This window comes from Scardinius erythrophthalmus (genome assembly GCF_964197995.2).
Source record: "Scardinius erythrophthalmus genome assembly, chromosome: 3".
In the NCBI taxonomy this organism is placed as follows: domain Eukaryota; kingdom Metazoa; phylum Chordata; class Actinopteri; order Cypriniformes; family Leuciscidae; genus Scardinius; species Scardinius erythrophthalmus.
Genome location: NC_138223.1, coordinates 14,900,208 through 14,916,182, shown reverse-complemented (window position 1 = coordinate 14,916,182; position 15,975 = coordinate 14,900,208). Strand labels below are relative to the sequence as shown.

The window sequence follows — 15,975 nt, the reverse complement described above, 5'->3', positions numbered from 1 at the left end:
TCTTTATGCACCTTTTTTAACATGATCAAACATTTAACAATAAAGAGTGTATAATTAGTAAATTATGTAAGTCATTTGTATTTTTTCATTGTTGCAGAACCAGGCGACCTTTATCCATGCTCGTTAGATCTTTGAAACTCAGGCGTGTCTTGTCAGGAAGGGAAAGAGGAGAGATAGAGAGAGACAAACATAGAAGGAAGGAAAGGGCGGAGAGGGAGAGGCAGGCACACACACACACACACACACACACACACACACACACACACACACACATACACACACACCCAGCCCTTTCTCTTCTGCCCCTCCTGTCTCCGTGCTGAGCGTATCTGAAGCAGCCAAGAGCGCGCCCGTGAGCGCGCCCCACCCTCACCTCCCGCGAGCGCCCTCCCGCCCGGCCTTAATCATGTGATAGACGCTAAATTCACTCAGGACACTTTAAACGCTTGGAGGAGAAGTTGTTTCGTAACACTCTGGAAAGTTTTCGGCCTCTGCCTTAATGTAAGTGTGTCATTTGGATGTGTTTCATGCTATCGTGATTCGGGTCGTCTGTCGTCTGTGGTCTTTCATAACGGCGCACTTTTAACTTGAGGAATATTTACTGACATGTAAGTAAGGCTATGTTACTATATCTTTATTAAATAACATTGACTGTCTTCAAATAAGTAAAAACAAACCATTCTCCTGCTCCCGCTGTTGTAAACTAACATTTCAGTCCATCTTAAACTCTTATTTTTTAAAATAAATTAATATTTAATAAATTAAAACAAAATATCCTAGCTACTAACACATGTGTGTATATAAGTAAAAGACCTAGACCTACATGTCGTCTGTCCTTTTATAGAAAGTGGACTTTTCTCCAATAGTTCTGACAAATGGGTCAATGTGAAATAAGGATGTCCGAGATGATGGCAACGAGAAATCTTTGATTTACATATACGTGCCAATCTCTCAGAAATGTCATCTTTGTTTTCTTGTTTGGATGGAGATTTTTTTTAGACAATTTTCTACACACACGCACACACAAAAATTGTCAAAATAATAATAATAATAATATAATAATTTAATTAGCCTACTCTGAAATGTCGTGTAAAAAAATATCAAAACATTGTTTTTTCCCTTGAAAAAACGCGTGTACACAACTTTATCAATATTCAATAAACGTTTTATAAACATTCTGACATTAAGTCTTAATAGTAAGAAGTTTAAGTGGGGCTACTCCATTCGACCCGACAACATATTCGTAAAACATTAAAATATGTGATATTTTTAAACATTTAATGATCAAGAAAGGGGTTCTTTCTATTTTACAGCAGGCTATACTTTTCTTTTTACAATCTTTGGACAGTTACACCACCTAAACATTTTTACTTTAACAATATCACAAAGTCAAAATTACTTGAATTGAGAATTTGTCCGGCAAAGAAGTCATTTACATTTTTTATTGTATGAATTGCATTTTTGAACAACTTCAAAATAATGAGGGCCAAGTCATTGACATGTAGGCATCTCATGTGTTTGTTTTGATTATTGTGAGTTATAATATTGCTCTTTAGGCACTTATTGTTTGATTGCTCAGACCATGCAGTTGTACTCAGTTGCATTTTTTAACTAAACATTTTTTTTGTCACATTTCTGTGTTAGGAAGTGAAGAGAATTCCTCTGCGACTCCTTATAATAAGTTTAAATATTAACAATAACAGTATTGCATTAATACTTGTCAGGTCTTCAGTTTATGTACATGTCATGACACCTTGATTCATATGTTTTATTAGACCTATATATAGATTTTTGAATGCTCTCAATTCATTTGGCAAGATTTTTGTTGAATATACATTCACAGGTCTTAATGTGGTACCATCCAACTTTATTAAAGTCAAAAATATTATTTACCATGGCTTCAAGCCCCATTCTGGCTTATGCAGTAATTAATTTGGGTTTTGATCAGCTTGGGCTATATTTAGAGTGTGTGTGTATGTTCAGCTATTCATAATCGGCCAGCCTGCATCCACAATTTGGACTGTATGAAGATTAGGTGCACTGTATGTGCATGGTTGACATAACATTTTAGGTGTAAAAATCAAATACAATAAAACTCATAGTCCAAGTCCCATGGTCAGCTGTATTCTGAGCTTTGTTTCAAGGCTGAGGTTTGCGTCAGACATTCCATCTGGCATATGGAGCCTCTTTTCCTGTTTTCAGCATTTGAGGGGAGGCTGCCTAGGGGGAGTGAACACACACGCACACTAACACACACACGACTGGAACCTCCACCCACTTACACGACTCTTTCCTTAGATCAATACTCTGATGTTATCGCAATGCACACACAAACAATCCACTACAAAAGAGGATCGTTTTCAGAGCCACATTCCATTGTTAAAATGCTCTCGCTCCCTCTCTCTCTCTCTCTCTCTCTCTCTCTCTCTCTCTCTCTCTCTCTCTCTCTCTCTCTCTCTCTCTCTTTTTCTTTAGATTGAGAAAAGGCAAGAAAGGAAAATATGGCCCCCATGTAGCAGAGCTCCTCTATGTGTTAATCTCACTATGGAAACAATAACAGACACACTGTGGCCTTCTTGCTAAATTTGGTCTTCAGTCTAAATTTCAGTCTAATCTGATCTAATCTTTTAGTCAGATAGAAGCCTGCCCTATAAAGTTTTCCACACTGGGATCTCTTTCAATCTCAGATATCATCTAGCTTACAAAAAATGTTCTAAGAATGTTTGCTCACATTTCCATTGAGTTATAAAAACATTATTTTTGAATGCTCGTTAAATTCCAGTTTTTCAGAAACCCTTGTTATTAGCGACACCGTTGGCCGTTAAGTGAACTGCAACTTACAAGAGACTGAAGCGCCAACCTTTAACCCGCAGAAAAAAAATCAACCCTCAGCAACAATTTAAAAGTAACCCACAATTATGCGGGACAACTTACAAGAGTTAGTTGCCAAGTGTTGTGCAAAGCGAACTTGGCAACACTGGAAGAGAGGCTCTCGGGAGCTCGCGTGAACACATCGTTTTGATTTTCCCGGTAAAAACGTCCCGAGTCCTTCACATAAAAATCAGTTTAATAGACAACCTAGGAAGTTGGGGAAGGTCTCGCTTTTTAAGGTTCATTACAAGCTGTTCACTGGCAATAAAAAAAGCTATTAATACATGAAAATCTTACATATAGCCCCTTTAAAGACCAGATAACTTTGGAAGAGCGTTCTGTTAGCGTTACTGGAGGAAAGTTTGTTCATAACTTTGAGAGAACCTTGCCAGGACGTCCAAAAATTCTGAGAACATTCCCTGTTAGCTGGGCAAGCATTTCTCAGACACCTGGCAGAATCTGTTATCTGAGAGCGGTGGTTATTGACGGGTTGTGTGCATTGAACCAGTGCTGTTTAGTTCGGTTTTGGGTTTTACATGGGCTTGCTATTAGATTCTGCACTTTGTAATTTTGGTTTTCGTATTTTCTCCATGTCAGCAAGCTGGACCATTCCTCACCACTAGGAAACTGCATTAGAGCGTAACACTGCCGTTTTGTGGTTTTGAGTGTGTGTGTGCCTTAATGGATTTGCCTACTTTTCACTGGTCTGCAATGTTGAGTGAAGAGCGTGTGTGATTTATAAAGTATCACACATGGTAGATTTGACAGAGAGAGTCGAACAGTCTCAACTACTCGTTCACACCGCCTGAGGTCAAGAAAAAGAATTAATAGTCACACTAAACTCTAAAGAGACTGGAAATGTGAAGTTAAAGTGATAATGTGACATGACAGAGCAGAGGGTAGAAACAGATTGAGTTATAAACTTACAAAAACTATAATTATAGTAAAATTAAGTATTTAAACAACTTAATTTAATGGGTTGTAGAGAATTATAATTATTGGTATTTGATGTGTTATGAAGTCTTGCGCAATTTGGCACACCGTATTAACTGCATCTATTGGAGCGTGTACCAACCTCTGCATTTTATGAGTCTGTTAAGTTTAATTGCCGGTTGCGTGAGTTTATCTGTGTGTGTTTTGTTGTTAGCAGTGTAACGGGTTCACTTAAACTCTGCCAAGCCTGGAGGGCATTGTGATTGTGACAGCTCTGTCTCTACCTCACTTTATCATTGTCTTATAAAGAACTTCTTCACCCCTTTGAGAAAAACACAACAAAATCCATATAGAAAAACTCATGCATAAAACTGTCCCCGTTCAACAACGATAGCGATATAAAAACTGTTTCTCTTATTTGGAAAAGGACTGTTTGTTTGACTAAGATTTCCTAAGAATGAGCTTAGCAGGCTTCGATGCTTCTGCAGACAAGTTGAAAAGAACAATGTAAAAAGTGTACAATATCGTTTAAAAGTTTGGGTTCAAAAAGATGCTTTTTTTTAAAGGAAATTAATACTTTTTTTCATTGCATTGAATGAAATGCAGTCGATAAAAAGTGATATTATTTCCAATAAATGCTGTTGTTTTTGAATGTTCCTTTCATCAAATAATGCTGAAAAAAAAAATGTCTCACGGTTTCCACAAAAATATTAAGCAGCACAACTGTTTTCAACATTGATAATAATAAGAAATCTTTCTTGAGCAGCAAATCAGCGTATTAGAATGATTTCTTCAGGATCATGTGACACTGAAGACTGGAGTAATGGCTGCTAAATTTCAGCTTTTCCATCACAGGAATAAATTACATTTGAAAATAAATTAATATGGAAAATCGTTATTTTTAAATTGTAATAATATTTTCAGAATTTTACTGTTTTTATGGTTTTGGTCAAATAAATGCACCTTTGATTTAACATAAGAGACTTTAACAAATCTTATTGAACCCAAACTTTCAAACAGTTCTTTCTTACTGGACACTCTCAGAAAAAAAGGTACGAAAGCTTTTTGGCAAAACCTATATGTATCTTTAGTTTTTCCCCCATCGATCCATCCATCCATTTTTCAAACCGTTTGTCCTGTGTAGGGTCGCAGGTATATATGTGACGTTCTATGCGGAATTACAAATGAAATATGGGAGGACTGTAATGCTTTTTTGTCAATTTTGCAGCTTGGTAGCATCTGTCCCCATTCACTTTCATTGTATGGAAAAGAACAGTACATTGTTCTACTGTGTCTAATGGAAGAAAGAAAGCCATACAGCCTTAAAATGAGAGTGAATCAATAATGGCAGAACTTTCATTATTGGCTGATCTATTCATTTAAAACACAACAGTGTCTAGTTACAAAATCGTCCTCTTAGTAAAGTATTCAAACTTATGTTTTGAATAGCGTTTAAGTTTAACTCATCTTTTGTGTCTTGTCTTTTGTTTTGGTATCTTTTTAGCTATATACTGTTGATTTGAGGTTTGGATGAGTATGTCTGTATTTGTGTGTATGTTCAAGTATGTTGTTTTCTTAACCCACACCTGACCCTGGGGCCATTGGGAGTGCTTCCCAAGCCTGTGCACATGTGTGAGCGCCACTGTCTCTTGCAATAGTAGTCCTGTTTACAGGTATATGTGTGTCTGAAATCTCAGAAAGACTGAATTTGCTGGGAGTGTATCTGAACTCAGTAGACCTTGTCCGAATTGTTCTGCGTGTGTGTGCGTGCATGTGCATGTGTGTTACCAGCACCACCCTGGGTTAATGATTGTAAAAAGAGACTTTACATTCACCCCTCTCTCTCTTTCTCCTTCTCTCTCTATCAGACTTTGGACTGTAAAAGCACTCACATATCATTAAGTCAGTCTCACGGCTCACTGATGAAGTGTCCCACATCCCGTTTCTGCCTTACTGAGTCCACGCACTCCACTGAATTCCAATGAAAACAAGTCCTGTGGGTCATTTTACTTTAACTTTTGGAAATAGAAATGGTAGCCTGTACCTACCTGTAGACTTTAGCACCTGCATTTTTGTGTCGGTCTTTGTGCGCTCAGACAAAACGCACAGAAAGTTCAGCTAAGTCTCTTTTGTGTTCACAAGAACTCATGCTCATATGTAAGATGTCTGATGTGCTGGTGCTGCTATAGACCTTTCATCTCTTTCCTTTGTGCATTGTAGACTTGTTAGCTTTATTTCTCTTCTACTATGGGCACTTTTGACCCTGTGGACTTTTACAAAATAAACTTACTTAAAATACACTTTTCACACTCTCACTAGTTCATTTAATTTCAGCTTACAACATCAAATCAGGCATCACATCATTTTTTATTATCTTTTCCATTACATCTCAAAACATGTAGGCCTATCTATTTAATAGCATTCTGTGGTGGAAATGAGATTTTAACATATTTGGAATAAAATAGTCAAAATAGACTCTTTTGTCTTGCTAAGATTAATTGAAGAGATGTCTTTATCTTTTTTTCATGCCTAATATTTAATTTCAACCATGCTTTGAATACACTTAACTGCAGATTGGTGGTGGAAATGATGACCCGAGAGAGAGTAATATGTTGTGTAAATTTTTTTATTTGATCTGATTCATTTGTACAATTGATATATTTTCACAAATTACAGTAATATTAATATGAAACATTTTGATCAAGTTATTGTATAGTTTACAATTAATAAAATGTGATTTATTTATTTATTTATTTATATACACTATACCGTTCAAATGTTTGGGGTCAAAGTAAGATTTTTCCTTTTTTGAGAGAGAGTGAAAGTGTGTATTAAAAGTGACAGTAAAGACAGATTTCTATTTTAAATAAATGCAAATAAATGTCAAGGATCATGTGACACTATGTAATGTCTGCTGAAAGTTCAGCTTTGCCATCACAGGTATAAATCACATTTTAAAATATATTAAAATAAAAACCAGTGATTTTAATTTGTAATAATATTTCCCCATATTACTGTTTTTACTGTCTTTTTGATCAAATAAAAGCAGCACTGTTGAGCGTAAGATATTTCTTCCAAAAACATTAATAACTTGCTGACCCCAAACTTTTGAACAGTAGTGTATATTTAGGCTAAAGTTTATTATTAATATCTTTAGGATGAATGATCATATTTCAAGACTGAAAATCTGGGTCTGATTCGTTAGTATCTCAATAAAATACCTAAAGACATAATAAAAAACAAAGCTTCCAAGACAGTTATAACGCAAACCTTACGTAACACAAAGTGGGAAAAAGACCCTGAAGTTGAAGAAACACCCTAAGATGTGGTAAGATCAGGGAATGAATCATTATCTAAGGATGAAATTGTAGCATTTAGTAGCAATTCTATGATGTGGCCTCTCTGTTCTCCAAGACCATACTGGGTAAGTGGGTCAGGTGGAAAAAGCTTTCTATTAGTGTCGCAATCTTATGTACAACCACACACAAACAGTGTTCATTGCCCCGGGCATTTGAACTTCCCCTGTACTTTAAGTGATTAGTGTTTCAGCACTTCTCTCATGCTTCTCATGCTTCTCTGCTTCCGTGTGCTTGGAATGAAGAATGATTTCCTGATGGCTCACGACACGTCTCTGATGCAGTATTCTTTTGCCACTAACTGATATACTACTGTTTGTTTTCTGTATTTCCCAGAATTCCAGTGGCAGCAGCCATGCTCATGTGTGACTCAATAAATACAGACATGGTGAGTACAGTTGTTAGGGTAAATATCCATAAATAAATCAATGGAAGGAATGGTTGGTATCGAAGTTTTGTAGAAGTCTCTTCTACAGTGTTAAAAAGGAACATACTGGATTATGTTTGACAAGAAAATTATTTGAAAATGACTCCAAAATTTCACGTTTAATTCAAAGTGTAAAATTTACTTATTTCTGAGTGACACTTTTTTAGTGTATTAGCCAAAAGAGGTTTTTTTTTTTTACTTATCTGAAACGTTTCTTCACTTCCTGATGCTTGTCTAGTTCTTTGCATCCGGTTTACGTGATTTTAAAGAAAACAATGCGTCTCTTTCCGTTTCCAATAACAAACCTGCCTTACCAACTAACGCACAATGGGCTGCCTGGCACATGGCCATCTGAACACCCTGGTCTTGGGACTTCGGAGTGTTTGTTCAAGTGCAGAATCCCCACGCAATCTTTGAATTCTGGATAATAGCACGAGACTCATTTATAGAGACTTAAAAGGATATTGTTGAATTGCATGAGTATATTATTTTAAGATATTATTCAAAATGTATCTCTAAATCTCATCTCGTACTTGCTTGCTTTCTCATTTTCTCTCTTTTTCTCTAACTGCAGATGGACATGCATTCCTTCCTTATTAGGTTAGGAGTTTATATGGGGTGGGAAGTTGAATTTGGCTCATACTCAGTCATTCAAAGTAGTCTTTTTTGTCAGTTTATAGTCCCCAGACTCAACTGCTGCTCAGCACAGCTGCTTTTTATGAGTGCTTGTGTAATTATGTACATGTGAATGTGTAAATATGCTAGCAAGTTCACAGCGTGTTGAAAGTCTCTCTTTCTCTTTCTCTCGCAGTCATTATACCAGATTAAACCCCCATCTGAGGCATTTGGAGTCGTATCATCCGTGGTCAATTCTGCAGCCCAGCTGTACCATCCTTTCTTCCCCAGCTATCAGCACTACGCCTACGGGAGCCCCCCTCACACGCACCCTCAATCCCAGGATGTCCATTACTCCCAGAACGAACCTGTCGACTTAACCGTCAGCAAAAGATCCTCCGTTTCGTCGCCTTCCTCATCTCTGGCATCGTCATCACCTAGAGCCACTCCTCCATCCTTTTATGAGCGCGCCAGTCCAGTCACACATCCTCTCTTCAGCTCCGGCTCTGGAACAGGAAGCACTTGCGGGTCATCTCAGACAAGGCAGCTGTCCCCACCACTGACCCTTTCCATGCCTGCGGTAAGAATAGGGGTGATGCTTTACCGTTGGTGAATGAAAACCGTATTCACATGCCATGGTATTTACATGATAATACAACATGTGTAAAAAAAAACATGGTATTACCATACATGAAAACAGTCTATAAATGACTAATTTTATTAGCTAGTTCACATGATATGCAATTCATACATACATCTACTTGAATACACATCTTCTAAGCATGTTCTTAATTTCTGATTTAAAATAGATGTTATTATTATTATTTAATATCTTAACCCAACTGCTTCACTGCCTATTATCCACCAAATAAAGGTTTAGTGTTGTGACTATGTAGAAAAACATGCATACAAATAAAAAAATTGGGGTCATTACAATTAAATTTTTTCTCATATTCTCACCCAGGCTGAACAATTAATTAATAATGGTTTTCTATTTTAATATATTTTAAAATGTAATTCATTCCGGATGGCAAAGCTGAATTTTCAGCATCATCAGTGTCACATGATCCTTCAGAAATCATTCTAATGTGGTGATTTGGTGCTTAAGAAATATTTTGTATTAATTTCAATGTTGAAAACAGTTGTGCTGCTAAATATTTAAAGTTTTGAACAGTTTAATGCATCCTTGCTAAAAAAAAAAAACTTTTGAACTTTATTGTATATCATAGAGAGGACCCCTGTAATGCACTGACCCATGTATTAACAATTAATGATGGCATATTATCAACTATGAAATATAGCTACGATTTGTAGCTTCTTGTCTAAAACTTAGAGGCTAACAGACATATCTGATGTCATATATTTATCCGTCTGGGTTTTCTGGTTTACAGTTGACGCAGGTCTTGACACCCATTGTATCGAGTCCTGGCATCATTCCAGTAATTCCAATGCTGCAGTCCTTATCTGTGCTCTACCCCTCCTCCCTACGCCTGCCTCCCTCCATCATGATTTCACCCATCACACCTGAGGATCCTGCTCACCACAAACAGTGTAAGGGGATGACATACAGTATCAACACAGGCATAATCACATTTGATTCTTAAGCAAACAATCATGAGTTTTAATGGGTGACAGTTGTATTAATATAGCCTTACATATTTTTTGTGTGTTTGATTGATTTCTCTCTTGTGTCTTGTCTTCAGTCCATGTAATGAAGTCAGAGAATCCCCCAAACAACCATGAGCTCCTCAAGCCAATCAAATCTGAGCCCCACTCTGAACACGCTCAGGATCCCAGCAGCCAGGAAATAACCTCATCCGTCATTACTGGCCCACCAAGTTATAATGAGTGAGTGCTGAGTCCTCAAACACTATCTATCTATCTATCTATCTATCTATCTATCTATCTATCTATCTATCTATCTATCTATCTATCTATCTATCTATCTATCTATCTATCTATCTATCTATCTATCTATCTATCTATCTATCTATCTATCTATCTATCTATCTATCTATCTATCTATCTATCTATCTATCTATCTATCTATCTATCTATCTATCTATCTATCTATCTATCCAGTAGAAGTATAAACATTTCTTCTCTGCATTTAAGTACAGGAAGAAACTGCATAACCTTTTAAAAAATGGGATCTCATTTATAGTGGGTTTGGCCTATTCTCTTTCAATCCTGAAAGTATGTGTGTTTCTATATCTCATATTTCTTGCTGTGGATCTGATAAAATCCCCCAAGCATGCACTTCAGACAGTGTGTCTCCAAGTATTCTTCAAACCCATATGGGGTGGGAACGTATCTGTACGTGAACGTGTACAACGTGTGCTTTAGAGTTGTGTAGACAGTTTTTTTTTGTTTTGTGTATAAGTGCACTTTTACGGTGGATGTGTATGTGTGATGTCTTCTAATGGGTGTGGTGTTATCATCAGTTATGGACACATACTGTGTGACTGAAAGAAAAATAAGTGGTGAAATAAAGAAAATGGAGCAATGTTTACGAGGAAGGGTGGAGAGAGCACTTGATGGAGAGAGGAAGGGAGGAGTAAGGTGGAGTGATAATTTTATAATGGGTACAGAGCCAAAAAACAACTACTTTTAGGAACAAATGTCAGTAAGTGGGAGAATAAGTGGTGCACTGTAGACGATGTAGCTTAACCCGACGGGGAGGGTAAGGTGTATGGAGAGACGAGAGAGGGAGAAGCAGGATGTATTTAATTACAGGGCGTATTTAGGCAGAACTTACAGTAAAAGGTTATTTTTGTTTAGAAAATGCACGGAAAAAAATTCAACCGTTTTTTTTCTTCCAGTCGGAAATTGTAAGTCCAGTCACAGCCTTTCCTTAACAAGTTGCACAACATATCTGAAGCACAAATGGTTCAGAACGAGTTACGTGTTTAAGTGCCTTGTGGTTAAGGCCTAAGTGTGAGCAGTAGCAATGATTCTTGGTTTAGCAAGCCGTGCACTACTAATAAAAATCACGAAGGAAACGCATAACAGCACCAAAAATCATATACTGTAATTAAACAAAATCTAATGTAGAGCAAAGGTCATCAATACATACAATACTCAATGCTTTGAGGTCGACTGAATGTTTTGACTCTGACCCCTGGTGGTTAAAGAAAGAGCTGCACTCCAAACAAAGACCATTACAGTTTTTCTCAGTCGCTTTGGTGCATTTCTCATAACACTATTTACATTTGCACAACAGTTAATGCAGTTCTCAAAACAATTAGTACAAACTGCAAAACCTAGTTGATAACCTGCAAAAGCGTGTCACTTGCTCAAAATGGAAAGCCCATTCCTCAAAAGCAAGTATTTATGTCAATGAAAGTGTCAGTGTCATCAAAATGAAAAGTCCTGACACCATCGTTTATGAACAAGATAGTCAAATGGCTTAGTCATGTTTTCATTACGACAGTTTACTCTGTAAATGTTTTCCAATGATAAAAGTCAGATCTTGGTGACACAGTGACTACCTGAAAATGCTCAATACAGCACTAAATACTATTTGCACAGCCATTTGAAGAATACAGTAAAGTTACACATTACAGTATGTATGAGGTAACTGAGTACAAGACACTGAATGTGTATGTTTCACATTTTTACTGCATATGCTCTTTGCAATTCTAATTTGTTCACAGCATTGTGCAAAAGAAAAAATACACCATTATTTCCAACAAACATAAACTCCCTTTGGGTAGAGCTGTGCACAACTGTAAACAATATTGCAGTAGGCCTATATACTGTATTGGAACTGAACATACAACATACATAGGACTGTAATCATTCATACACATCCAGACGTTCCTCTCTGTCTGGTCACATAATTTCATCTACATCCCAGCGAATATCATCTCTTGCTCAATTGCAAATTGTTCAATTTAGGAGACTTTTTTAGGATTTTTTTTTTTTTTTAATGACAGATTTTGACAACTAGTTCAACATTTTTGCATGTAATGACTCAAGCAATGAAATGAGGACTATTAGTTTTATATGGAATGACTATTCAGCATTCACAAGTATAGTTAATTTTGACTGACATGACATAAGTAAATTATAATGTTATAAAACAGCAGAGAGTTGTATGAAAGCATTTGATGCATGTCCAAAAGCATTTGCAATTTGTTGGAAGGAATGAGAAACTGCTACTATGATGTGCACAAATGACTAAATGTTGTGGAGGTTGAACTAACTGTTGTGCAAATGTAAATAGTGATGTGAGAAATGCACCAAAGCGACTGAGAAAAACTGTAATAAATACATTCTACTTTTTTGTCTTTAACAGGGTAAACACACACTCTGTGATTGTACGTCGAAAGGTAGAATCTCCAGACCCATCGAAGAAGCGTCGAATTCATCGCTGTGACTTTAACGGCTGCAATAAAGTTTATACCAAAAGCTCCCACCTGAAAGCTCATAGACGTACACATACAGGTAAATATATGTGCACATCTATCCATCGAATGTATGAATTAAAAAATATATATTATTTATTACACTTGTTTACACTCATCTATTCAAGGTGCAAAAAATACTTATTTACACTTGATGGTTAAAATTCTTTATATATTTTTTTCTTTTTGTAGAAAATGGTATCAATATTTTTCATAAATGCATGAAACCAATTGCAAAGACTTACACACCTATTTTTTTAATCTTAGAGATTATTATTGACCCATATACAGATAAAAATACTAATTTACTCTTACACTGAATGGTACCATTCATACGGATGAATAAATGCTCTCTTCTAAACGTTCTTTCCCATCTCTTTGTGTGGCCGTTTAGGAGAGAAGCCCTATAAGTGCATGTGGGAAGGCTGTACGTGGAAGTTCGCCCGCTCTGATGAGCTGACCCGTCACTTTCGGAAGCACACGGGAGTAAAGCCGTTCCAGTGCCCTGACTGCGATCGCACCTTCTCTCGCTCCGATCACCTCGCTCTGCACAAGAAGCGTCACCTGCTGGTGTGAGCTCAGTACTGCAACACGTGAACGGAGCAGAACTCGCACCTTCTTTTAAGCCGTCGCTCAACAGGGGTTTCATCTTCGTGATGTTAAGGGCCGTTTTGTGTTTCCCGTCTACTCCCTGTCCTGGAAACGATGCGTATCGGCAGAAAGAGTGGAACTGATGGATTATACCATGCTAGCTCTTACTACAGGAAAATAATTATTGTCCAGGTTCAGCGTTTCTATGGATATGGAGAAATGGACATGACCCTTATCTATACAAAATCGAATGGCATTTAAATTCAAAGCAGTGGGCACCTTTAAGTCTTTTTCTTGATACCAAGCACTCTCTCTCTATACACGTCTCTTTCTCGTTTTGTTTTGCCCTCTGCAGGTCAGAGGGCCCATTGTGCCAGTTACAGCACTACACAAACAAGCAAATGCACATGCAGTATGTCAGTAGCCAGTCACACACACACAACTCAGACAGTTTCACACCATCTCACTTATAATGTTGTTTTAGGTTGCAACTCGGGTCAAACCTGCACAATGTGAATTTTTTTCTCTTTTTTTTTTTTTAAATATTACTTGGTAAATGAATGTGTATACGCAGATTCTGTATATGTATTCAGCTTGTGTGTTTCATGTTTCCATGAAAAGGACCAAAGCTGATTGGCTATTTGATTGGGTCTGTCAGTCATTATACTTTGACTCTAAAGAGTTAAGTTTTGACAAAGAAATCGTTTTTGGTCCCCAAAGTAGCTTCCGAGCACCTGACCTATTACTAACCTAGTAAAACAGTGACATGTTTTATTCATTGTAATCATGAATTAATACTGTAGTTTATTACCGTAAGTACTATGTACTGTGTGCAACATGCACAATTTGAGATTTAGTAATGAAATTATAGTAATGATTTTACCCCACATACATTCTAAAATTACAGGGAATTATTTTTGAGAGGTCAAAATAGTGACTTAAACGCGAATAGGCTCGCTTGATCCTCCAACACGTACATATTAGTTGCAAGGACTTATAGAATGCTTCTGTTTGCTTAATCTCACCGTTATTCATATTTGAATGATTTCTGTAATCACGAATAGTCATATAATCCTAAATATTTTGTTTCGTCTTGTGTTTTATCAAAACCAGTGTCTGAGGCTCAAAAGGGTAAAATCTTTTATTTCTCTGAGGGGTGTTTAGGTGGAGAAGTTTGATAAATGTGAACCATTCAATAAAGGGCATTATGTTATTAGAGTGAGTTCATCTAGGTTATGGGTGAGATTGTCTTACTGCTAAAAATTTGTTTGTGAGAGATATGTTTAACGCGTGAGACGGTCATGGATACATGCAGGGATGAGTGTAGCCTACTCTTGTTTTTCTGTTTGTAGGTTTTGCGAATCATTTTTACGTGAACAAATGTTTGTAAAGGGCAATGTGTAAACAGAAACAGTGCACTTTAAAAATAGTTTTGAAATGGCAAATATCTATAAACGGGGGGGTTATGAATAGTTTGAAGCTTTGGGCTACATCTCCTTGTTTTTCTCTTTCTTATAGTAGTTTAACAGTTTGTAATAGACCAGTTTTCTGATTTCTTTTATCAACTGAAGGACATTTTTGACATTTCGAAGGAGGAAAAGAACAAGAGGGCACTTACATAAGAGAGGAAAAAGTCCTTAATGAGACCAAAAAAAGAATTACAGAGAAAAAGGACGAAGCGTTTGTTTCTCGGTCTAATATAAACTGTAATATAAAATGAATATGCAATGAACTAATCAGATAGGATAATGGACATATTAATATATATATATATATAGTGTATATTTTTAAAGCAATAATATGACTGAATGGGCAATTTATAGAAAGCATGATTACGATGTATTTTTAATCCAAAACAAATATTATACATTTTTATAAAGATGTGAATCTTCGTCTTTTTTAATTTACTTTTTATTTTTCACAGTTCAAGGGGAATATTATGCTGTGTCATTATATCAAACTGTGAATTTAAATGCAAATTGTTCAGACACTTTTTTTGTATTATGTAGATTTAAATATGTATCATTCAATAAACTTTTTATGGTGAATATTTTGTAAATGTGTTGTCATTGTGTTTGATTTCAGGGGCGTAGCCATCGTTTTAGAAGTGAGGGGGACAGAAATGTCAGGTCTAATACTAGCGTTTATCTGACCTTTGTCTAATTGACATATATATATATATATATATATATATATATATATATATATATTTTTTTTTATTTATTTTTTTTAATCCCAACTATTGATTTTGTAAGATATCAAATACACTACTAAACAATAACCACTATTATCTATAATATTTTCCCCCTATATTTTATGACAATTTTATGATTAGTTTATGAACTACAAACACTTTAAGTCCTCATGTAAACATTACTACTGTTTAATGTTTTTTTAAATAAGTCTCTTCTAAAAAATGCAGCAAAGACAGTAATATTGTGAAATATATTACAATTTAAAATAGCCATTTTCTATGTGAATATATTGTCAAATTTAATTGATTTACTCCTGATTATATTTATATTACTCCAGTCTTCAGTGTCACATGATCCTTCAGAAATCATTCTAATATGCTGATTTGCCGTTCAAGAAACATTTATTATTATTATCTATGTTGAAAACAGTTGTGCTGCTGCTTCATATTTGTGTGGAAACCATTATACCATTCAAACGTGTGGTACGATTAAAAAAAGAGAGAGAAATTAACACTTTTATTCATCAAGCATGCTTAATGCACTAAACTGCATGCATGCATATTTTTGTATAGAAACTA

At 36.1% G+C, this 15,975-nt stretch overlaps 1 protein-coding gene across 2 annotated transcripts; it reads left to right on the top strand.

Annotated features, from left to right (window-relative positions):
* The first annotated feature begins 413 nt into the window (after positions 1-413).
* On the top strand, positions 414-15,195 carry klf3 (Kruppel like factor 3 (basic)). Of its 2 annotated transcripts, none has more exons than XM_081362218.1 (7): positions 414-501; positions 7,497-7,548; positions 8,399-8,782; positions 9,594-9,753; positions 9,906-10,050; positions 12,503-12,651; positions 13,006-15,195. In XM_081362218.1, exons 2-7 carry the CDS (start codon positions 7,516-7,518, stop codon positions 13,185-13,187), a joined length of 1,053 nt encoding a protein of 350 aa, XP_081218344.1. In that variant the 5' UTR covers positions 414-501; positions 7,497-7,515; the 3' UTR covers positions 13,188-15,195. The 2 variants fall into 2 exon arrangements, with proteins under 2 accessions (XP_081218344.1, XP_081218343.1); XM_081362217.1 differs by having other exon boundaries at positions 445-608.
* The last annotated feature ends 780 nt before the right edge of the window (positions 15,196-15,975 follow it).

Bases quoted from the DNA above. Each gene is read 5' to 3' on its own strand.
- klf3 (XM_081362218.1), top strand. From the start codon at position 7,516: ATGCTCATGTGTGACTCAATAAATACAGACATG. The intron at 7,549-8,398 runs GTGAGTACAGTT...TTTCTCTCGCAG, and splicing joins ACTCAATAAATACAGACATG to TCATTATACCAGATTAAACC. The intron at 12,652-13,005 runs GTAAATATATGT...GTGGCCGTTTAG, and splicing joins TCATAGACGTACACATACAG to GAGAGAAGCCCTATAAGTGC.